Here is a 23,180-nt window from a genome sequence, read left to right as displayed (position 1 = left end):
GACTTGTGCTTCTCTTGCTCATCTCTGACCTGAGCAGTGTTACTTTCTGATCATTTTGCTCTCAGTCCTTTACATAGAAAGGATGAGAGGCACAGCTTTCTTCCTTGTGGCCTCAGCGCTTTCCCTGCTCTAACTTCTCATCAGGGTTGCTCACTCGTCCCTTCTGTCTCTGTCAACCTCTGTTCCCTTTGCTTTGCACTCCTCTCAGCTAAAACACAACTTGGTATTTCCACAGCAGGGCTTGAATTGCTTCTTCAACTTTCTGGGTGGAGGAGGGTAGTATTTTGAAAAGAACACGGGAACACTTTGTGCAAAGGGCTGGGCTCATAATTCAGTATTATCCTGGAGCACACTAGGATAGTCAGCAGGAATGCAATATTGAAAACTTGCCAGATACCAGGGCTCTGGAGGACTGGAATATATTCTTCAGAAGACTGTGACAGCTGAGTACACAACCATTCTTTTCTGACCGCAGAGGTAACCAGTGTGAGAAAGCTGGGTTTTCCAGTGCTCAGCTACCACTTGGTAGCAAAGCTTTTAGGAAAGTCCCAGATCCAGTTTGAGTACCTGGCTTGCAAATGCGTATTTCCAAAAAGTCTCCATTTCTAATTTGAGGTCATTTGTTTTGGAGTCTAAATAGGAGTGGACACTTGCAAATACGTGTTGTTCAAGTGCTTGATTCTGCCTAGGGTTCACAAAACACAGGCTCAAGCCTGGGATTAGATGATAAAAAAACATCTGAAAAGAAACCAAACATGTGATATTCGTGATGGATATTATTACTAAATTGTTTGCCATTTAGTATGTTCTGGTCCTTTAGAAGCCTGTGGCCACACATCTGAGGGGGAGTAAATCTTTGCCTTGCCTTGGCTGCTGCAACCTGTGTCAGTCAGGAGGGTGGAGTGGGGGGACTGCACTTCCCAAGGACCTGCTGAGCCCGAGGTGGGAGACTTAGTGGTAATGAGTCTTCATATTTTTTAGGTGTCCAGCTTGAGATACCAGGTCAGGAAACTGAGAATATTTCAGTCCTCACACTTTTAGTTTTTTATATATATATACAAGTGCATATATATACATATATAAATGCATACATACGTATACATATATAAGTATGTATGTTTTATATATATAGATATATATATAATTTTCCAAAATACCTTCTATATGAACACCCTCCAGTTTGTACAAGGAACCTGTGAAGATTTACAGCTGAATTCCTGGTATTGCTGAGTTTACATATTTTGTTGTTTAATTTCAGGAAGCCATTAAATTTTGTCAATAATTCTATAATGTATTTAATAGATAGGTATAATCTCCAGAGCATAAACAGATGGGGGTTTTATTATTTTTTGTCTCTACTCCTTTTCTTTCTTTTTTTTTTTTTTTTTAATTGTGTTATCAAAAGGTGGGGAAGTTTCTGTGTACTGCCATAGTTCTGTTATCTGGTTTGGGATGAAGGGGACGAGAGGAATGCCATTCTGTGCACATGATTTACTTTTTATGTCTGGAAATAAAGCCAATATTTCTTTTCCCATATTATATTTAATTTCTATGGTTGAATCCAGAAGTGACAGCCTTCCCATTAGTGTGATTTGTAGGTGGTTTGTTTTCATTTCAAGTGTTCCTCAGCACAGATAGCAGCAGCCCAGTAGGTACTTTACTGCTGGATGCAAATCCAGGTGTGTTCCTGTCATTTTGAGTCTCTATACTGAAAAGTGTATAGAAAACATTTCCCAGAGATAAACAAGTTTGAGTTGCCTTTGCACAGTTAGAATAACGTAACTAGCTGCCTCTTGTCACAGTGATACTGGCATCAGTGTTGAATCAGTATTGAAGATAAATCTAGAGGAATAAATGTAAAAGTTCAGGCATTTTTATTTTTTAGTGTACTGGCATCTGATCTGGGATTAAAGCAAATACAGTTGTGTTTCGGGGCAACACCACGCTGACACATCCTGAGCTGGAAGAGTTAATATTGTATACTGAGGCTTTGCTCAAATTTGTTATTGCTGGACCTCAGATTTATCTAACCCTTGCTGTACTTGGTCTCATGATGCTGCAGGGGCTTGTGCCTGCCAGAAAGGATGGTTTCCTGGTGTCTGAAAATCTGCCAACATACTTGCCACAGCAAAACTAGTTCTATGGTAGCAGAAGTTGCAGAACAGTAGTAATACAAGTGCTGAGGAGTAGGAAAGCTGGGGAGGCAGGAGAAAAGTCGTGGCATCTGATAGATAAAAGTCCTCAGAACGTAATTCCCCACTGAAGCATGGTGTGAGCATCCTCTCATTGCGTCTGCCTTTGAGTACAGCTGGACACAGCCCGCTGGGGAGTTGTGCTGCTGATTGCAATGCCTCTGCTCCATCCTCCTCTCATTGCGGTAGGAATGGTCTGTTCCAGAGGCCAAAAAGAATTGCTAGGCAGCCTGTAAAACAACAGCAATAGAAGGTTAGATTTATTCCTGCCTTGTATCAAGCAGGATGGATTTAGAGTATCCACCTCTTCACAAAGCAGTCTTTAACTGCATTTCTTGTTTCTCGGCAGTTTGCATTTATAGTGCCTTATTAGTCCTTGGTTTCTGGACATTCCTTTAACCACGGTTAGCACTGAGAACAAGTTATTGCTGTACATCCTTACTTTTCAGTGAACAAGGATTTTTATTTTTAAAATTAACTATTTTGTACAGATATTTAAAAGTAATTTTTCAGAATGCTTTCTTAACCCTGGCTGAAGATTTTGGAGTCTCTGGTTTCCTGTCAGTGACTGTGCGGGGCACACAGTGCCTTGGCTGCATGCTTGTTCTTTCCCCATCTCTTAATCTTCTCCTCTCCCCCTCTTCTCACCTAGTGCAACACTGTTGCTGTTATTTTTCACATCACAGAATGTGCAAATTGCTTAAAATGGTTGGAAGGAGCAAGAATCAGGGGACAGGCCAACTTGGTGCAGGAGGTTGTGAAAGACTTTTAGAAAATACGGTTGAAGACCATCATATTCTCACTGTTTTGCAGTATCTGTCCCTGGCATAATTTGGGACCCCCATATGGAAAATGACCTTTGTAAATAACTGGTAAGGGTTTGGTAGATCCATATCTGAGGGACTTTGAATTTAGACTGTGTTTTTAAAAGGCACAGTAAAATTTCAAGGCAGTGGAAGTCAGCATGAATCTCGAGTGCTTAAAATCTTCTCTAGCCTTAGCTGAAATGATCTCTACCTCCATTATAGAAGAGGGTGAAACTGTCTTCTGTGCTACTGCACTTTATTTTTACTCCTTTCAGCGTACAAAGCTTTGTCTAGACAAGGATTTATGTCAGTTGTGCGATTAATTCATTGACGGATGTAAATTCCAGCCTAGGTATGAATGTGTCTTTCATCACTTGCAAAGACTTTACCTTCTCTCCATTCCATGGGATTGAACTCAAGGTGTTCGGTGCATGTGGAAGAGCTCAGTTTTGATTTTCTTTTCCTTTTTTTGCTTAATGTTTCTGCTGTGGTGCTGTTTGTAATGCAGAGTGATGGACCTGCTCCCCACTTTGCTAAGCTCTGTCCTGAGAATATCAACAAGATATCAGGTCCATATAGTTTACACTGTATGTAAAAGATGAGACAAAAGTTACCTGTAGACAGGAGGAGCACAAAAAATAGTGAACCAATATTGGTCAGCATCCTTGCCTGTGCCAAGCCACCATCAAGGTCCTGTTCTGCTCTTTAAGGGAGCCCTGATTAAGTGATAGTATGTAGCAGATCAGCCTGCCATCACACTGTTCAGTCTTTATCAGGATAAATAATGTGAGTGGTATATACTTTCTTCTATGCCACTGAACTGCTGAGCTCCTGTACTTTTCAGCAACAACTGGATAAAACCAGACTGGAAGCTGTTTTGAGCATTATTCCGCCCAGAACATCCTTGTCAGATTTATCTTCCTGCCTGGCAGAGTGACATTTCTGGCTAAGTTCACAAGCTTTCCTTTGTCCCCACCGAGAGTCCTTCAAACAGCCTCCTTGTTCTCCTGGTGTGTTACCCACTAAGCAAAGTAATTGCTGAGGAGGGGCACTGTGGTACTGTTGGACAGGAGCTGCGGTTCCTGAGTTCTCAGTACAGCTTTATATCATTGTCGTTGGAAAATACTAGTTCATCAGAAGAGATGTTGTGCCTGTGGCACCTTTGGTTTAGGTATCAATCTGTCCCCTTGACTGATCCCCTTTTTTGTCATCACACTGCCCGATTAGGCTGTTGTGGAATGGGGGGGATCTAAAACATCTAGGAAGCCTCCAAAACTGGGATGAAAACCTGTAAATGAAGAATTTTCTAGATGACAAAAATATTGTTTCCCAGGTAGCTCAGTTATCACCAGGTTGTGGAGTTTTGAATGTCTAACAGGAGTTTCCAGACTTCAAGCTTCCATGATATCCTTTCAATTAGGAGGCAGGACAGGAATTTTGCAAAATTGCATCTAAGATTTTCCACTTGGAACATTAAAAAAAAAAAAATCGATACATGTATAAATAGTTTTAGGAATAGTGGGAAAAGCAGAGTTAAGTATCCTACAGATCTGTACCCTCTGCATCTCGTTCCCACTGTAATAACCAGTTTCTCTTCCTCTCTCTCAACCATATCTTCTCGTCCTCCCTCTCCCCTTTCTGACCTCCATGTTTTTCCTCTCCTGCTGTCACTGAAAGCCACCCTGCAGAGCAGGGACTTCCTGCTCCCTCCTGTGTTTACAAACTATCACCAGGGAAATGTATTGACTGGTTTGCAGTTGAGGCAATGCTGATAATGTTGAGTGGGTGCTTCAGTTTTTCCTTCCCACACAAGGATGCTGATACTCATTAAACACATGAAAACATGATTTGGTTATAACTGGCCAAAGAATTAAATGTATATTAAAATAAGTATGTAAGTAAAGTTTAAACCAGACTAAAACCCAGGCTTAAATACATCCCTTTAGGAAATTTTGAATTTTAGTTTCCAGTGCTGTTAATCCCCAGCCATCAAATAGGAGCCAAGAGATTTGGAAGAGGCTGGTCCCACAGGCAGGAGCTCAGCATCAGCTTCAGTGCCTGGGAACCACTTCTTTGGGATAGAGCCCTTCTGTAGTTTAATGGTAACAGAGCTTCGTACATGCAAACATGGCACAGAAGCTGCTTTCTGTTGCTTAACAAATATGGCAGCCAGTGTTTTGAATTTTAAGTCTTTAGAAGGACTAAATCTGAGTTTTTGTTTGTAATTTCATAGTTACTATTTTGTATTTTTGTAATTTCATAGTTTTGTTTGCAATTTCATAGTTACTGATGCTAGTTTGAATCTCACTAGTTCTAGTTACTGGAAATTCAGACTTTGATGCTTTCCAGCTTTTCTTTGAGGAATGTTTTCTTTGGCCTTTTTGCTAAACAGGCCTTTTTGCTGTAACTTGAGTTACAAGTTTTAGATGGTGAAGGTAAAAATAGATTAAAGTAGTGTTAAAATATTTAAAGCTTAATTTACTTGCAAACTTAGTAAATTCCCAAACCATGCTAAGGTCTAGTCAATGATCTGTAAAATTTTGTCAGCATAACTACCTTGCTCAAGCGTTCTTTCTATGGTCTTCCTACTGATGCTTCGGGTTTGGACAGCGCTTGCTGTCCTGTGTTTGTACAGCACTTAACATAGTGGGATGCTGGCCTGCGAGTGATCTCGTAGGTGCTCCTCGGGGTTCTATAATGGAAGTGTATTTTTCTTTCCTCTTTATAAATAGAACACTTGCTGTGGTATGTGTTTCCACTTCTAGTTACATGTAATCAGCTCAACACTTTTGAGTCTGGAAGAAAATCAGTATGTGCTTGTAAGAATTGAATTTCATGTCTTTTAATAGATGAGATGTGGCAGTGCTCCTGATTTAAAATGCAGTGGTTTAGATAATTTAAGGGTGTTTTTTCTTTTGTTTCCCCAAGTAAATGCCTATACTATAATGGTTTATAATAGGCAGAAAAATGTTTTCAAGTTTTTTTTCTTACAGAGTATTTATTGCATTTTTGTCACTGTCCTGTATAGAGTAAGTGATGGTTCTACACGTTAAAGAAGCAATTAATTTATTTGGCTTACGGTGTTAATTAAAGTAGTGGATGTTTACTACTTATAAATGAGGAAAAAAAGCTCCCTGGAATCAGTTCTGGCACTTCTGCCAGCCCTGTAATTGCTATAAAATTATCTTTATGCAATTAGTGGTGGCACCTGTTACAACACTACCTACTATGCATCTCTGCTGTCCTGTCCTCCTGAGAGTGATGATGTGACCTGGGATGTATTTCTGAAATCAGGGGAAGGAGGAGAGGAAAAATAGCGTAGTACCCAGAATGATGAATGTATGAAAAAGAACGCGTGTCACAGCATGTTAATTAAGTAGTCCGTATTAAAGTAAAATGGCCAAAGGTGAGTTAACTTTTGGAAACTTTTTCATTTGTAAAATGAATGCTAATTTCAGGGAAGAGGATTGCATGCCCTGTGTTGAAAGGTGAAATGGGAAAGAGTGAGAAAGATATTGCAAGCACCCTGGTAATTAACCTAAGCACCCCAACTGAAAGGTGAGTGTACTCTTTCCCAGCCCATTAGGTTAAAATTAAACTTGACTTCTGCTGATTTCATATATGCTATACAATCTACCCTAACCTTCCTGAAATCTCTATATATCCATGTCTGAATCTCACCTTCCAGAAAGCATGTCAGACTGCTGGGATCAATAGCTCAGTTTTGTATGTATGTTGAGACCTGAGTGTTTCCAGAACTCAGAACTGTTTCTATGCTTATCTACAAAACCAGCAAGGAGGGTGCTGACCCTGTGCTGTCAATAGGGAAAAATGAAACAGAGTAAGAATGTGAACAAAAGTAAAATCAAATGAACAAAAAATTCGGTTACATCCATGCTTGCTGAATCCTCAATGCTGTTCTCTCTAAATAACATGTATTTTTCTCCTAAACAAGGGAAGGGGAAAAAGATTATATTCTGGTTATATTTTAGTTTAGTATCAAAAGTAAGCATAATTTTTAACTGTTTCATGGTTTCAGAACAATTTATGACCAGTATTATGTCAAACCATCAAACAGAAATAAGCAAGATAGTCTTCTTGTTGTTGTTCTACAGATAACATATTTAGAAATGGGCTCACAAAATAGTGAATCCGAGGTAGCTCTCAACTTTGAGGCTGTTAAAAAACTAAACTTTTAGAACACAATTTTTTGCACAGTTCTTGTCCCACTCTTAAGTGGAAAGATAGTTGGACAGCGTGAGCTGTCTCTTTCTGTTAAAATCATGGAATGACAGACTGGTTTGGGTTGGAAGGGACCTTAAAGCTCATCCAGTTCGAACCCCCTGCCATGGGCAGGGACACCTTCCACTAGACCAGGCTGCTCCAAGCTCGTCCAACCTGGCCTTGAACACTGCCAGGTATGGGGCAGACACAGCTTCTCTGGGCAGGCTGTGCCAGTGTCCCACCACCCTCATAGTGAGGGTAAAATTCTGTAATTTTTGGAACAGTTCAGTTCCACACATGTCTCCCCTCCCTCATCCATCCTTGCATCTGCATTGTCACTATGCCTGATGATGTTTTGGAATCTTGCAGCATTTGGAGGGTTTTGTCTTTTATTTGACTGCCAAACACAGGGGTTGGGAGTTCTTCTGACAATCTCAGCTTTGTTCTTCATCTTGAAGTAAATCTTTACCCTTCATGTTTATGAAGAAAACCTTGTAAATGCTAATCTTTACATTTTTAGATGATAAAAAAAATATCAAAAGGCTTATGAGAGAGAACTAATTTTTATTTAGCATGTCATAGTTCTTGTATTAGTCTTGTGATTTTAGGATACGTGATGTATCCCAAGGTGTGAAGAAAAATTAGGAGCTAAAGGCAAATTTCACAATATAAGCTTCCCCCCCATCTCCCATGCTTACTTTAGATGATTGAAGGGAAAAAAAGGGTGGTGGTGGGGAATGTGCATAAGACATAGATTTGTTGATCGCATAATGGTGCCAATTGTTCCCAGTGAGCAGTGAATGTTTCTGGGACTTAATTGTCCTCCACAATGAGTAACATGCTCTGTTTTGTACTGGGGTAAATCGGCGTTTCAGAAAGAGAAACACGTGACTTTGCATGAACGATCTGCTTATTATTAGAGTTGTTCCTAGCTTGGCATTATAAAAGCAGCTAAATAGAAGTCACATCCATGCACAACTTTTCTTTTTCAAAAGTGATGGAAAATGGAATAAACATTTAAGGTAAAATCCTGTCTCCTCTTGGGGTAGTGTAATGAACTTCCATGGGCCAAGACTTCAATGCTAGGGGCTACTGTTACTAGTGGAAACCTTCATAAATTCCCTTTTTTTCAATGGGAACTGCCATCTCTATGCAATTCGGTTTAACTCATAGCACTCTTCCCAGACTTTTACAATTGTTTTGTTTGCCTGCAGAAGCTTCCTGAAGAAAGGTATATCAGCATGTAGTCAGAAAAGTTTCCTTGTTGTAGTCCATATTCAAAAGAGAATTAAGTCAGCGAACCTGAAAGCATGTATAAATATTTTAAGTGAAGGCCAGTATCATAGAATCACAGGATGGTTTGTGTTGGAAGGGACCTTAAAACTCATCCAGTTCCAATCCCCTGCCAAGGACAGGGACACCTTCCACTAGACCAGATTGCTCAAAGCATCATCCAACCTGGCCTTGAGCACCACCAGGGATGGGGCAGTTGCAGTTTCTCTGGGCATGTTTACAGAAAGTTTGTATCATAGCAGCTCACTGTTGCTGCTAGAAATGCAGTTTACAGAGCAAGGAAATCTGTGGCTTCATTTTGTCAGGAACATAATGGAAATTTTATAATTTGCCTGCTAAAAAGTATCTGCATAATGTTATAAATATAATTGCATATAGCGATTGAAACTCTGGTAGGGATGTGAAAGTTGAAGTTCCAGAAAAGTTGAAATCAGTGGGAAAAAAAAAAATTAATGGCTAAGCTCCCCCTTGCTGGTTGGTGTTTCTGGTAACCTGTACTTTGAAACCTGAGTTACAGCATGCATTTTTAACATGGTGTGGCATTAATTGTTGGGACAGTTTATTAACAGTAGTATTGGGTTGAAATGTTAAATGAACCCTGGTGGTATTCTAGTTCGAAAAATAATTAATCTAGAACAATCCTTCAGTGGTCAGCTTTGGACACAGGAGCTCCAGCTGGCTCTGGATGCTGTCTCCACTGAACAGTGGAAAGATGTTCAACAGCTGCAAACCTGGATGGAAACCTCTGCTCTTGCACAAGCATTTTGGGAAGTCTGCCGTTAGTGAACTTCATCATTAGCAAACCTTAGACCAACCCTGTGCATGGAGAAGAATATACTAATTTATCCTTGCTTACACACTTGTGGTGCAAATACAGGAGATACTGTTTCTATCTTATTACAGAAGGCAAGAGGGATCAAATTGCTTCTCAAGCTGTAAAGCCAGTACATTATCTGTTTACCCCCTTCTGTAAAGGCAAAAAATAACCACTTACGCCATTTAAATCTCACCTGGCAAAGTAGGACTCCTGTTGCTATTGTCATAACTGCTGAAAGAAGGGGATTTATACTGAGAGGAGCAAAATCATGGACACGTACAAGGTGTGATTCAAAATCAAGAGAGTTGTAAGAACTAGCAAAACAAGGCATTAGTTTGTTAGTTGTAAGAACACATACACAAGAATGATGGCTTTCCTCTTTTTTATATATTTTTTTAAATTTTTTTCTTACTTTTTTTACTTGTTTGCCACTCTAAAAGGGTATTTTCCATCTTTTGGCTGCTCCTATTTACCTCTGCTCCTGTCTTGATATATTAGTGTTTTCCTTTCAGAACAAATGCAATTGGTGTTTATATGCGAGTGTGTGCATATATTGGTGTATATTTGTACATGCTTGCATTCATGGTGCTTAATTGTAGAATGGTGAGGGTTGGAAAGGACCTTAAGACCATCTAGTTCCAACCCCCCTGCCATGAGCAGGGATGCCTCCCACTAGATCATGTCACCCAAGGCTCTGTTGCTTTTGGAGTTAATAATAGACTTGGACTCTTCCCCCCTTCCTGCCTGAATGGAGAGCACGGTTGTGAGGCTATGACATCAAAGCTACGTTTCTGTTCTGTTGGCCTCCTCCTGCATTTGGTCCAGGATCTGATGATCCTGGCTTTTTTATTTATTTATTTACTTTAAAATTGTAAATCTTAAAAGCTGACAACCCCCCAGATATTCCAGTTAGAAGACTGACAGAGGACATTTTCCTTATAGATGAAATTTGAAGATCTTGGTGTTTATCTGAGGGTAACTTTGGCTAATTTAATAATGAATTGTTCTACTGCGTATATGGTGTTACAGGGTGAGTTGTTACTGCAAATGTTTTACAGTCCCATACCCCAGAAGTGTTAGCTAGTCATGTTTTTCATGGTTTTATTTAAAGGCATTTTAGCAGCCAGGCATTTGGACAAATTTAATCCCAAAGGGAGGGATTAACTGCTTTTAAAGCATGTGTTTTGAAAACTGGCATGACGTCATGCACAATTCAGACTCTCATTTTCTCTTATTATCTTAATGGAAAAAGTACCTCGCATTGTATGTATCTTATTAGGATTTTTTCTTCAGGAGCCTAATGGTGATATTGTGGTGTTTGACTGTCTGGTGTCTGATGTCAGTGCTGATGTTAAGAGGTGATGAGGATGTGGAAATGTTTGCTCTGTGCAGAACAGGCTAAATGAATGGAAAGCATCCCACAGAGGAATTGAGGGCTTGGTAAAGTGAATATAGCATGTATGCACGGAGTGCATTGCTTAGAAAATCTTATGCCTGTAAATACATAATGCAAACTAATAAGGCTAGAGTTTTGACTAATTAAAAAAATAATAAAAGGAATATGAAAACCACAGTTCCAGGGGTGGGGAGAAATTGTTGAATTGGGCTTGGCTGACTCCCAGTATGCAGGGAATTTCAATGAGGTTTAAGACATTAACAAGCAAAGAGCAGTGAGCAACTGCTTCCAAACTCTTACAAGAGGAGACTGAAAACAATCAGCCCCCCCCAGGCTCTGCTGTTCTGCTGTTGCAGCATCCCCTTCCTGGGAATGCTGAGACATGTGTTAGTGTTTAGAATGTAGTGTCTGGTGTATATCATTGAGGTGCTTCCTAATTTACATAGGGGATAAATAGTCTATAAACTATTAGAAGAAAAATAATCTCTCCCCTGATCTTTCATTCAGTTCCTGGTAACTCTTTGTAATGTAATGCAAATTTATGAGGTTTTTGGCTCTTCAGCTAGCACAGACTAGAATAGTGCCACTGACTTCAGCAGAGCAGTACCAGCTGACACCAGCTGAAGATTTCATCCTTCAGCTATAGTGTGCTTACTTCCTAGATATATTATAGGTTCATTGTACAGGAGGGGGGATAGTTTGCTTTGATGCTGTGCTGCATATCACTGATCTTACAGGGGGCATCTTGGATTGCATTGGATTGTGGCAGGTTTGTAGTGTGGTTCTGCAGCTACACTGAAGTGCTTTATACAGAGTAGCACTGAAGAGTCTTGCATCACTTGCTGTAGCCTGAGGTCCTTTTGGCTCAGATGATTCAAAAGATAACCCCAGGAAAAGCTGTGAAATTGAAAATCCTGTAAACTTTCCACCAGGCCAGGAGTTCAACTTGTAATAAAAAGAATTATCTTTAAAAATGCCCTTCTCTGATGGGTTGCATAGTTAGGGGAGAGTGTCCAAGTGTTTGTTTTGCCTTGTGCAAGTGGTAAACAAACAAAAGTGTTTGTTTGTCTTTTGCCTTTCCAGCATGTGGAAGGATGTCCAGAGGCTGAGGGCCTACGGACATTGCAAAATGTGAGTGGTTGGTGCCTATGGCCCTCTCTGAAGAGTGTCTCTCTAGACCATCTATCTGGGCTAGGAGAAGGAACTGAGCACTGATGACCCTCAAAATGCATTGAAGCCTCTGCAAATCATATGGGACTAGAGCCAATGGCACTGTTTAGTTTTCCAGATAGGCTTTCTATGTGTTTCAAAGAAATGGACTTGCTGCTTATTGCTGAAATTTATTTTATACTACTGTGTGCAACAAACATAGTCCTGTTTGGGCAGCTGCCAGAGGGACAGATCACGGGCCTGGCTTTCTTGTGATGCAGCTTAGCTGTTCATCTTGCCTTGCTGGGGAGTCCCTTGGCATGGCAGAGAAGTGGCAGAGGGGCGGCATGCAGCTCCAGGGGCAAGCAAGCACTTCTAATGCCATCCTCAGGGACATGGGGCAGCCCTGATGAGTATCCCTTACTTCTGGCACTATACTGCACTGCTAGTATGCATCCAGTTTGCTGTTTTGGCCATGGCGTCTCTAATATCTCTAAGTAGCTGATTTTCCCTACCCTTACTTATGTCCTAAAAATGTGTTAATGAATAATTATTCAATATAGATCTCATTCAAAGCTTTTCTGCATAGGGAATGTCAATACTCCATATCAGTACTACTGTATTGTTCATCTATTTTGCTCAGCTTTTTCCTCGAAGGAGTACAAAAATACAGAAGTATTCCAAAGTGAAGGGTTCAAATAAAGTGTTATATGAGCTTTGCCAGCTGATATTCTCGTCTATGGGGTCTGTCTGTCTATTTGTCTATCTATTTTGGCCTTTATTTTTTATTCTCTTGGGGATGGGAAAGGTAGCAGGGGATACAGAAGTAACTTTGTTAAGCCTGTGCCCTGTTGTTATTTCTGGCCTGCTGCACTGGGCTTTCAGGAACTGCCAAGGGATCCTCTTATTTTTGGAACTATTTGCAATGTTTCTTATTTTATCTTGTTCGTTGTTTATGCTGAGTTTCACTCTTGGGTCACTAATGGAAAAGTGTATATGAATCTCAGTTGTGAAAAAACACAGATATACTTTCCTGTGGACTGGAGTAAAGAAAGCAGGGTGTTTTGGAGTTTGGTTTGGTTTTGTTTTACCCAAAAAGTAGGATGCTGGTGGCTAACAGCTGTTGCTTAGGGAAACAGTTGTAAGAAATGAGATGTAGTGTTAAAGGATGGGATTTCACTCAGTAGTAAAGACCACAAGCTCTTATGTGATTCATCATTTGATGCCTGTGTTTTATCACTATGATAGACCAGCCCTTCATTAATTTGTCTGACTCCTTTTTCACAGAGTGACCTGTGCTGAGGCCTTCCAGTTATGTGTTTTAAAGGCTGAGAATTTCGTTGACCGCTCCCAGCTTTACACTGGGAGAAATGATAAATACTTGTTCCTTATTTACTATCTCTGTGCCATTTGCAATATGGTAGATACCCCTCATGCTTTCCTTCTCTGATTTTCTAAGATTAGAAATTTTCTTCCCTTGCAGAGAAGTTGCTTTCTACCTCTAATCATCATTTTATCTTTTCATTTTCTATCGTCACTGTTTTTGAGATAGATTGGCTAAAAACACAGAATATATTAAAGATTAAAGTCTACTTTGCATTTATGATTGCACACTGAATTTTGTTCCTTTTATTACCAATTTCCTGTAATTCTTTCACTTTTTTGAAATCTCACTTTCTGAAAGTGATAAAAGCTCACATTTGAAAGCTCACTTTTTCACTTCCAAGCAATGAAGCAGCATGGCTTCCTTCCCCATGAGTCTCTGCTTAAGAGCTTTCTGCTGATTTACGAGGTATGTCTTCTGTTCCAACATTTCCGACATTTCACAGTACACCATCCTTCATTTGTTTTTTGTGTGGCATCTGAGGATGTGGCATTTGGGATTTCAGTTCACTTAAGATGAGTTTACTCAAGTGTAAGAACACTTTTTAGACTTCGGAAAATCAATCTATGCCTTTACCTGCAGAAATTAAGTGATACTTACGAAAACAAACTTTGTTCAGCATAGAGTACTTCTACTCAACAAGCTTACAGCAGGGCCAGAATCAGTCTGAAATCTTCAGATTAGTTAGCTCTATAAAGATCCATATGTTGATATCCTAGAGTGATTTGTTTCCCGCTTAAAAAAACAGTTTTCAAGAAAATGTTGTTGCTGAACTCCATGGGTGTATTTTCTGTAAGGTGAATTTCTTTACAGCGGATGCTTGCATCTTTTAAATAGTCTTAAAGTGGCATCCTGTGTTGCTCCCATAGGCTAATCTGATTTGCTAGTTCCTAAGCACAGAATCAAAACTCAGTATTGCTAGGCTTTAGTTTCCCAGTTTATCAACATATTTTGGCTGTTTTTTTGTTGTTCAGGTCCTGTATGTTTCATCACTATTCCTACAGTCAGTGATGCTGTTTCATGATGTGGATGCTTTGTATAAGTACTTGCGTAACCAGCTTGATGACAAACGTGGCATTCTGTCTAACGCTTTAGTGCATATTATCATATAACTGTTAGGAAGCATTGCACTTGTTGCATGTTGCCTAGTATTTGAACAAAGCAATGAAAAGCAGTATTATGGATAATTTTTCTTAGAAATCCTTTCTATTCTGTTCCAGGAACTGGCTATAGGGGGCTTTCGAGCAACAGTGCATAGTCCTTTATTTATTTCCCTGTGTCTCAGGTGTATTATTTGTAAAACTCCACGTCAGATCTATCCAATCACTGTGCTTTGTATTGGAACAATGTACAATATCAGTCAATGAATGTGCTCTTTAATTACCATTTCCCTTTTCTGGTGGAAAACAGAGCCAGGAGGGGAAAAAGACACCCAAAAAATAAACTTCCTATCTCAATTAATTTTTTTTTTGTTATGTTCCCCAAGGTCCTCAAGACACTTAAGAGGTGTCATGATGTCTGGCTTATCCGAACCATCTATTAAACATTGGCAGTGCAAGTCACAGAATGTCCCCCGGTGTAGACCAAGGCTCTGATCATGCAGACAAGCACCCATGGACTTCAGCGGCTCAGTCCAAGTTCAGTAACCAGCCTGCCTGCAGCCTGCTCCTCTGCAAAGCACCTTTTGATGGGCTCAAACTTTTGTGCAGTTTGGTCTCTCCCTCCCTGGTGCTCCAGATAAAGCTTGTTGTGGTGTGAAGGCAGCAGCATGAAAGCTAATAAAGGAAGATCTTGGCCATCTATCACTGTTAACAGACTAAACAACCCTGTATTGTTGAAGAACTGGCCCCTTATTATAATAACAGCAAGGAAATTGCCATGGAACAAAACCAACAATCATTTTATTTTTAAGGAACGTTTTAAGGAACTCTCTATCCTTGGTATGTACAAAAGACTATGAATCAAAGCTACCTGTTAGATTTAGATTTGCAAGAGAAAGTTACCAAATGAAGGGACTTATTTGGGTCTCAGGATTAAAATTGAGAAGGAGACAAAAAAAAAAAACAAACAACCCAAGGTGACAGGAGCTCTTATTCCCTGTATTGTGAATAATACTGGGATTCCTATAATTAAAGGTTTTGAGAACACCTCCCTGTGATTACTAATGCCCAGGCTCTTCCAGGTATGAAAGACTTGCTGAGATTTGGCAGATGGATCGAAGAGGAGAGAATGATTCCCAGTCAGCCCTATTCGTCTGTCTTCACACAAACCCAGAATTGGTTATTGTCCTTTACTGGTACTTTATTTCAGCAGCAGGGATTGCTAAAATTGTTCCATGGAGCACACCGAAGGCCATGACTGCACTGGGCACCAAGTTTCTGCATGTGTGGAGCATTTTATTGTACGTTTCCCCAGATTTTCCCAGCTGCTGTCAGGCATGGGCCTTGCATTGGCGTGAATGTGAGAGGGGAAAACCTCACTGCTGCTGGAGAAAAGGCAGGAAGATCTGGCCAAGAAGACCAGGACTGAAGTTGTTCGTTTAAGAATCTTGTTCTCTGGCTTTTCACATGGAAAGAAACAACTTGGTCTGTGTTGCTTTCTTTTTGTCACTTGGTAGCTGTAGTGCAGCTCTATATCATTTTAACATGCAGATGTCATGAGGAGTTCATACCAGACAAAGTAAGTATGGCTAATAATTTATTATTTGTATTTTTTTGTAACTCCTTAGCCTAAGTGGACTCATCACCTAAATTGTCTTATCTATCACCATTCTGCAAGTTTCAACTTAGTCATCTCTGGAAACAGTAAGGGAAATTGCCTGCAGGAAGAAAAGATATTACAATTTTTATATCTATTTTTCATTTTTTGTTTTCAAAGAATTGTGTGCAGGGCTCATACTCTGCATTCTCAGAATTGCTTGTGCACTAGACAGGCACACCTGCTGGGGACTCTGGGAGGCACATTTTTATTGTTGTGCATTGTTTTTCTTGGTTTCAAGTAAGGACTCGATTCTGTGAACTAGTGGCAAAATATGATTTACAGGGAAATATGTTGCCTTCTGACCCCTGTGCTGTTACTAGTATCTATGGAAAATATAAAGCTTGGGGCATTGAAAGTAGTTCATCTGCTCTGCATTTTTTGCTCAGCGCTGTACATATGCCCATAAAGCTTGTGCCCAGCTCTGTAAAGAAGTATGTGCATGATTAATTTGTTACCATGTCTTGTTCCAGAGGGTACCTTTATAAACATTTGTGAATTGAAGGATCCAATGTGTTGATCTAATAGAATGGACAAAATTCAAACGTGTTTGTATGTGGAGAACAAAACCAGGCTGTTAACAGCTCTGATTTTTTTTTTCCTTCTTTCTTCTTTAAAGCAGTTGTTTTCAGGAAAAAAATAGTAGGGTTCTGCGGTCTTTAAGGTATGGAGCATCCTTCTATTCCTCTTTAACAATAGTCTTTCAAATAAATGTGCTGCCTGTTGGCTCAGCCGGCGAGATCTGTCACACATACACATGCAAAATATATTTCAAAGAATTATCTGTCATGTAAGATTTTAAAACTATTTCCCCTCATTGTAACTTTCTGGCAATTAAGGCTACTGATTTACACGATAGCAATTTAATCTATTGTCTTGAGACTCAAACGGATGTGACGTTTGGTCTTTATCTTTCCTTTTAAATGAGCAACAGTTCCTGCTTGTAAAAAAACAAGGAATTTCAGACCAAAGCCATTCCAGTCCTGTCTTCTGAAGGAACGTGGGAACAATGGTGTAGTAGGCTATTGGTAGCAACTGGAGGAGTTTCTTGTTCATGTGCAAGAGGAATCTCGCATAGAAGAAGGTACATTCATTTATCATTAAGCCAGTGATAAAATTTATAGAGGGTTATATACTGGCAGATCATACTTGACTGGATTCTGATTTGTTGGTGGCACCTGCTTTATCACTGTTGGGGGAAAATTTAAGTCTGCAGCTTAGAACAGACTGGGAGGTAGAAGGGGACTAAAGGGTTTTATACCCTGTCTTTTTAATTTGCCTGCTTTGTAAAACTGAAGGGTTAACAAGGAAAAGCAATATCTGGTTCTGTCACAGTAACACAGTGCATGCACTAAAAATACACTAGCAAGTGTGTAAGCTGAGAATAATGCCTATTGTTTTCTTTACCATTACTCTGTAGTCACATTTCCATGCAATTGCCACTTCTTAGCTATCTTGAAGCAGTAACAGCCTTATGTCAGACTGGCATTTGCAGCACTATATTAGACTGAATTTTATAATGGATCTTTCTTTTCCTGCCTTTGGTAAATGTGGCAAACCTGGTGTTTATTCATGTGGCTGTGAATTAGACCTACATAATTGACATCAGTAAAAAGTGTAAACTGAAATCAGAATTTGTCTTTGCAAAATGTATTCTGATCGTTAATCAGAGGGCTCTTTTAGAGAAAGGTGTGTCTGCTCTCCTGGCATTAATATATTAAGTATGGTATATTTAAGCTTCTCTAGTTGTTTATCTGACCACTGAAATTAACTGACTTAGATGGAGCTCCCTACAGTTTTCATCCATTAACTGTTAATGTAATACAGAATGCATCTGTAGTTCACCATCTGTATAACACTCATATCCCATTATTACTTTTAAAGGCCTGGCAGTAAAGGAGGTAGTTTATAGACATGTGGCGAACAAAGGCTGATGTTTTGATTGTACAAAGTAGGAGGCAATACTAAAACTGATTTTGGTGAATGGAAATTTTCACCCTGGGTCTATAATCTCTGCACAATTTCTTCCCTTTACTACTTGCCATTCATCTCAAGCACGCCATCACTCCGAAATCAGTGGATTATAAGCATGTGGTTATAATGGTCTGCTAGCCAGATCTGTTGGCTGGTGCAAACCCTATCTATTTTTCCTCCTGTGGAATTTTGGGCAGGATTCAAATCTTATGCAGTAGAGGTGACTTCTGCTGGAGCCAAGTTGCCTGATCCAGTTTGGTGTGCTTGTTCATGTCAGGTTGTTTGATAAATAATGCTGTATATTGAAAGGCTTTGTGTGTGCAGTGTATTAACTTGAGTAAATCGGCATATATGTGTATGTTGGGTTGCATTTCCTGTGGAGGTAGTCCACATTGCTGAGGGGTGAAAAGGGGAACAAAGGATAATTCATCTCCTAGATTACCTATTTAAAGAAGCATGGTGGGTAATTGAATTAATGTGAGAGTCTATGGATTATTGGTTTATGAAATGCAGAGCCTCAGAAATAACTTTATAAAGAAAATGATGAGTTGTTGTGAGCCAAACAGTATATTCTAATCTTTCTCTTTTTGATTTTTGACAGATGCTCCTCTTGGCAGTGGTGCTAACAAACCTACTACAGGCTACTGTAATATCAGGTGGGAAAACATGTTTATTTTCTGATGTCTAGGAACTGTAATATGCTTTCTCTGTTTCTTCTGTAGATCCTCCCTGCCTTCCTGCCTCACCCATCTAATCCTACCGTCCTGGCTCAGGCAATATTCTCATCACAGTGAAGTCATCAATAAGGTTACTGCTTTTGGCCCTTTACCTTGCAACAAGCACTGTGTTGAATCACAGACTCTCTGAAGTCAGTGATGCTTGGCTGAACAAACCATGTGACTTGTTCATGCTGCCCTATCCATGCTAAAATAAATAGGCTATCCTGTTTATTTTAATGGGGTTGCAGGCACGTACAGGTGAATGCATGCATGGTATTCATTAAAGAATCAGCACTGGAATTACCCATGCAAGGTTTGGGCAGGTAGAAATAAAGCAAAAGAGCCATTTCACTAATGCATATAATAATAATAAAATCTGTGCTTGATCCTGTGTACTGTCATGCTGCCCTAGAAGCCAGAGCTGGAGGTTCAGAACACGCAATGATCAATGGCAATGAATTCCAGCAGATAAATTCCTGAACTACAAAATGATTGTTTTACATTGCAAGCTGTGTTGTGTTTTGATATCCAGGATCATCAGGTTCTTTGCCTCAGGAGTCATCAGGATCCCGTTGCAGCCTATTTGGGAATGATCACATCAAAACTTTTGATGGTTCTTTCTACAGTTTTGCTGGGGACTGCAGTTACCTCCTTGCTGGGGACTGTCACAAACGCTCCTTCACACTCTTAGGTGAGTCTGAGCAAGATAGTAAGAAGTAACAAATGCAAAATGCGCGATATGCCATTGCACTTGTGCCAGGTTCCATCACTGAGAAGAAAAGACAAATAGCTGCCCTTTGTCAGATAGGATGGACCACTGCATAAAAGGGCCTTGTCTGTGGTTTGTTCTGTGTGGTTTGTTCCATGTGGTGTTTTAATTTTCTTAGGTATGAAAAGTAAGGAAATTCTGTCACTTTGGCTTCAGTTATCCCTTGGTAATATTGCTCCCACATAACTAAGCTGCCAAGGAATGGAGATTTTCTTACTGGCTTTTCTAAAGAGGGAAAGTTAGGCCTTGTTTAATTTTGATTTTTCTAGAGGAATGTGGCTGTTAAAGCTGAGTACAAGAATAAGAACTACACAACCCCATAGAACTAATTGCACCTGTATGCTAAATCCCCCCAGTGAGAAAAAATCACATCCTACAGGACAAAAGGCCTTTGAATTAGCATGAGTCTCTGCAATATTACTCATGGAGATGGGCAAGAGATATGAAAACCAAAATTGTGTATTACTATCACCAACTCTTTTGGTAGATATTCTAATAACAGTTCTATATTAGTTGTAGTTTAAAATGACTCTTTGCTGACTATAAGTAAATTGAAGTGAACTGATCCCATCACTCTGAAAAGCAATCATACACCCAATTAAGTAATTTTATTCTTCAACTTGAACAACTTGGTACAAATTTTTTGTGTGTAGAACCCACCAGCATATGAATTGATTACAGTATTTCATGCGATCAAATAAATCTTAGAAAAACCAACAACGCAAACCAACAAAATATGAGCAGACAGTTAGTGTTTATATTGAGCGCATAAGCATAGCATAACCTATTTATGATTCCTATCTTAGTGTATGTGTGTGGGTTTGTTTCGATTCTAGATAACTGGTTGTGAAGTGCAATCTGTGTTGCTGAGTAGAGCGTCCAGGTCTGGGCAGAGCTGGCTACCTCAGCAGGAGGTCCAGAATGGTGCCACTGCACAAGGAGCTTCTGTAAAGCCAAAAATAGACAATGGGCAAAAGCAGAGAAAGGACTGTGTCTGAACTCTCCTGCCTCTCTTCTCTCTTGGAGCCTAAATTGTCTTCATCTCTATGTACTGCTGCTTTTGAAAAAAGCAGAGTGAGTTCCCCCCCCCAACTTGGATAGTCAATATTGGCATCCACCCCTCAAAGGCTAGTTGAGATGATTAGAGAGCTTATCAAATATAAAGACATCCAGGCTCAGTTCTTCTATAAATTCAATGAATTCAACCTCCTTCTCTTACCACTGAGCTATGCATTGGTTTTGGGAGGAAACAGGGAAGGGAAAGAGCATAGCAGATCTTTGCATTCTTCTCATGTGGAAACTCCTCCAGTGTGCACAGAAGGATGGGAAATTCACTGGCTAGACAGTAACAGTGAGAGCGTGAGTCCATAGCCAGTGCCAAGTCACATGCTTGCCAGCAGCTGATGCCAGCCCTAATCCTGGGGCTATCTGTCCATTTCACATTAAGCAACTATGGGATGAAATGCATGGATGGATCTTGAAAATCTTAGATGATACAGTCCCAACTCTGCAATGTGTTACTTACAAGTTGTCCTGCCAAATCCCAGAGCTAACAATATTTATTTATGTCTCATCTCTTCAGGTGACTACCAGGATGGGAAGAAAATTGGTTTCTCTGTGTATCTTGGAGAATATTTCAATCTTCGCTTCTCTTTAGATGGAGTTGTGATGCAGGAAGACAAAAGGTACCAGTGGGAACAACTATTTCAGCAGAAACCCCCCAATGTTTTCAGTGTGTCATATTCTGAGAAATTCCTATTTTTCTTCACAGGGTTTCCATACCTTTTGCTTCCAATGGCGTATTTATAGAGAAGGAGGCAGGTTATTATAAAATATCCAGCGATGAGCACGGCTTCATAGTGAAGATTGATATCAGTGGGAATATTCAGATAATCTTTCAAGAAAAGCACTATAATAAGACCTGTGGGTTGTGTGGCAACTTTAATACATTTCCTGAAGATGACTTCAGAACTCAGGAAGGTAAGACTGCGACTAACTGATTGTATTTTAATATACATTCTGCACACTCTTCCTGATGGGTGATTCAACAACGACTTTGTTGATCCAGCAAAATGTTTCTACCTGTCAGGTACCTCATCTTGATGTGCTGAAAAGCTGTCTGACTAAGTTCTTTCATCTTCCTTTCTCCTCAAAGGAATTTGCCGTCACATCCCATTCCTGAGCAAAGCCCATAAGTCTGAATTTAACACTTTCAGAAATCTTGAATCTAGGGACATAAAGATAAAGCTAAAGGCTAAAAAATGTATAATACAGTGTTTGGAGAGGCCGACTAGGAGAAGACCCAGCAAAAAAGATGTAAGGAATACTCATTGATTCCACTTATAATTCTTCATGAGTTAGACAAGTGGGAGTACGAATAGTGTTGCAATAGCAGTATATTAAATTCTGGATGTTGCTACTGGCAGGTTTGTACTTGGATTTGGCATGAGATGCTCTTCTATAAAGTGGTTACCTTTTAGTGACATTTCCCTGTCTATGTGGGCTGTTGAACTGGAGGTGCACCCTATATCACACCAATTCCTATTAAGAGGGAGAGGCAGGACTGCTTTTGCTGCTTTATACACCTTTATGTGAAGTGTGCCGGTGTGGGTGAAGACTGAGAGTTGTGGAAAAGCCCTGAATATGGCTTTGAAGGACTGATCTTAGTATGTGGTGTTTCAGAGTGTTTTCTACTTCTTTGCATTTGAAAAGGAAAGGTTAAGAGTAAAGTTAATTAAACGTTAGTATGTCAAATTGGTAGTGTAGAGTATGTATTAAAAACAAATGATACCAAAAATAGAAAGGGAGACAAAGCAACTTGGAGAAGAGCCTGACATTGCTCCAGAGAAGTAAGATGTGTTTTACTGACAGTTGGGAAACACAAGCATAGCTTCAATATACAGAAAAAAACCCGATTTCATAATATGTTAAAATGATTGATCAATCCTTCAGCAATGTAAATAATAAGAAACAAACGCAGCTCACAGAAATGAGGGCTTGAATACCTTGATGTCTGAATGTGTTGAGATCTGAAGTTTACATCTTTTTAATAAGGCCAGAAATAGGAGTAAGGCTATTGCAAAAGCAGGAGAACGGAAGGAGACTGTATTGCCTTGGACTCTTCAAATGTAGAAGTTACTTTCCTGCTTAAAAGTGATTCATGCTGTATTTGTTTAACATGCCGGAGACTGTATCCTCCCTCTTAAAAAAAAAACAGTGCTTTCACAGCCACAGATTTGTGAGTGTAAGGAAGTACATGACAGGGTCATTGCTTGGAAGAGCTAAAAAATAATACAGAAGGTGACAAAGAACATGTGTAGCTCTTCCTCCTTACTGAGGAAGGCCCTGACTTCTGTGATCTACATGGACATACAGTTTGGTACTTTTAGCCTGAAGGATAGAGTCATATCTCAACAATTCTGCCTTCTTTTCCTCCCTGTTACAATTGACCTTTCATTTAAACTATTTTTGAAGGAATTAGGATTAATTATGGTTTAATTTGTTGTATCAGTGAGGAACGTCACTGTGCCCACACATTGTTTGTCCCCTTGGCAGCAGTGGTGGGGAGGTTCATATGAACATTTCTCAACTTGCTCCAAGTAAAAGCAACGTTTGATTAATCCTTTTTGTTTTTTGAAACTGTTGAAGCTAACTTTCAGATGAGGGGCAACAGAAGCAGCTGGGAGAGGTAATATTCTTT

At 39.8% G+C, this 23,180-nt stretch overlaps 1 protein-coding gene across 2 annotated transcripts in view; it reads left to right on the top strand.

Annotated features, from left to right (window-relative positions):
• The first annotated feature begins 16,971 nt into the window (after positions 1–16,971).
• Positions 16,972–23,180, top strand: part of VWF (von Willebrand factor) — a 132,919-nt gene continuing 126,710 nt past the window's right edge. For both annotated transcript variants that reach the window (XR_009726249.1, XM_061358144.1), the window contains exons 1-5: positions 16,972–17,102; positions 18,594–18,648; positions 19,244–19,402; positions 21,063–21,165; positions 21,252–21,460. Coding sequence is in view for 1 of the 2 variants with exons in the window: in XM_061358144.1 (XP_061214128.1) it covers positions 18,594–18,648; positions 19,244–19,402; positions 21,063–21,165; positions 21,252–21,460 (526 nt within the window). In the remaining variant the exon portion in view is untranslated. The remainder of the gene's footprint in view (positions 17,103–18,593; positions 18,649–19,243; positions 19,403–21,062; positions 21,166–21,251; positions 21,461–23,180) is intronic.

The sequence above is a fragment of the Neopsephotus bourkii genome, unplaced genomic scaffold (assembly GCF_033783945.1).
Source record: "Neopsephotus bourkii isolate Nb327-2 ecotype Australia unplaced genomic scaffold, CSIRO-AGI_Nbou_v1 NB_107, whole genome shotgun sequence".
Classification (NCBI taxonomy): Eukaryota; Metazoa; Chordata; class Aves; order Psittaciformes; family Psittacidae; genus Neopsephotus; species Neopsephotus bourkii.
Note: the sequence above shows the minus strand (reverse complement) of the source record. Positions and strands in the feature narration are given on the sequence as shown.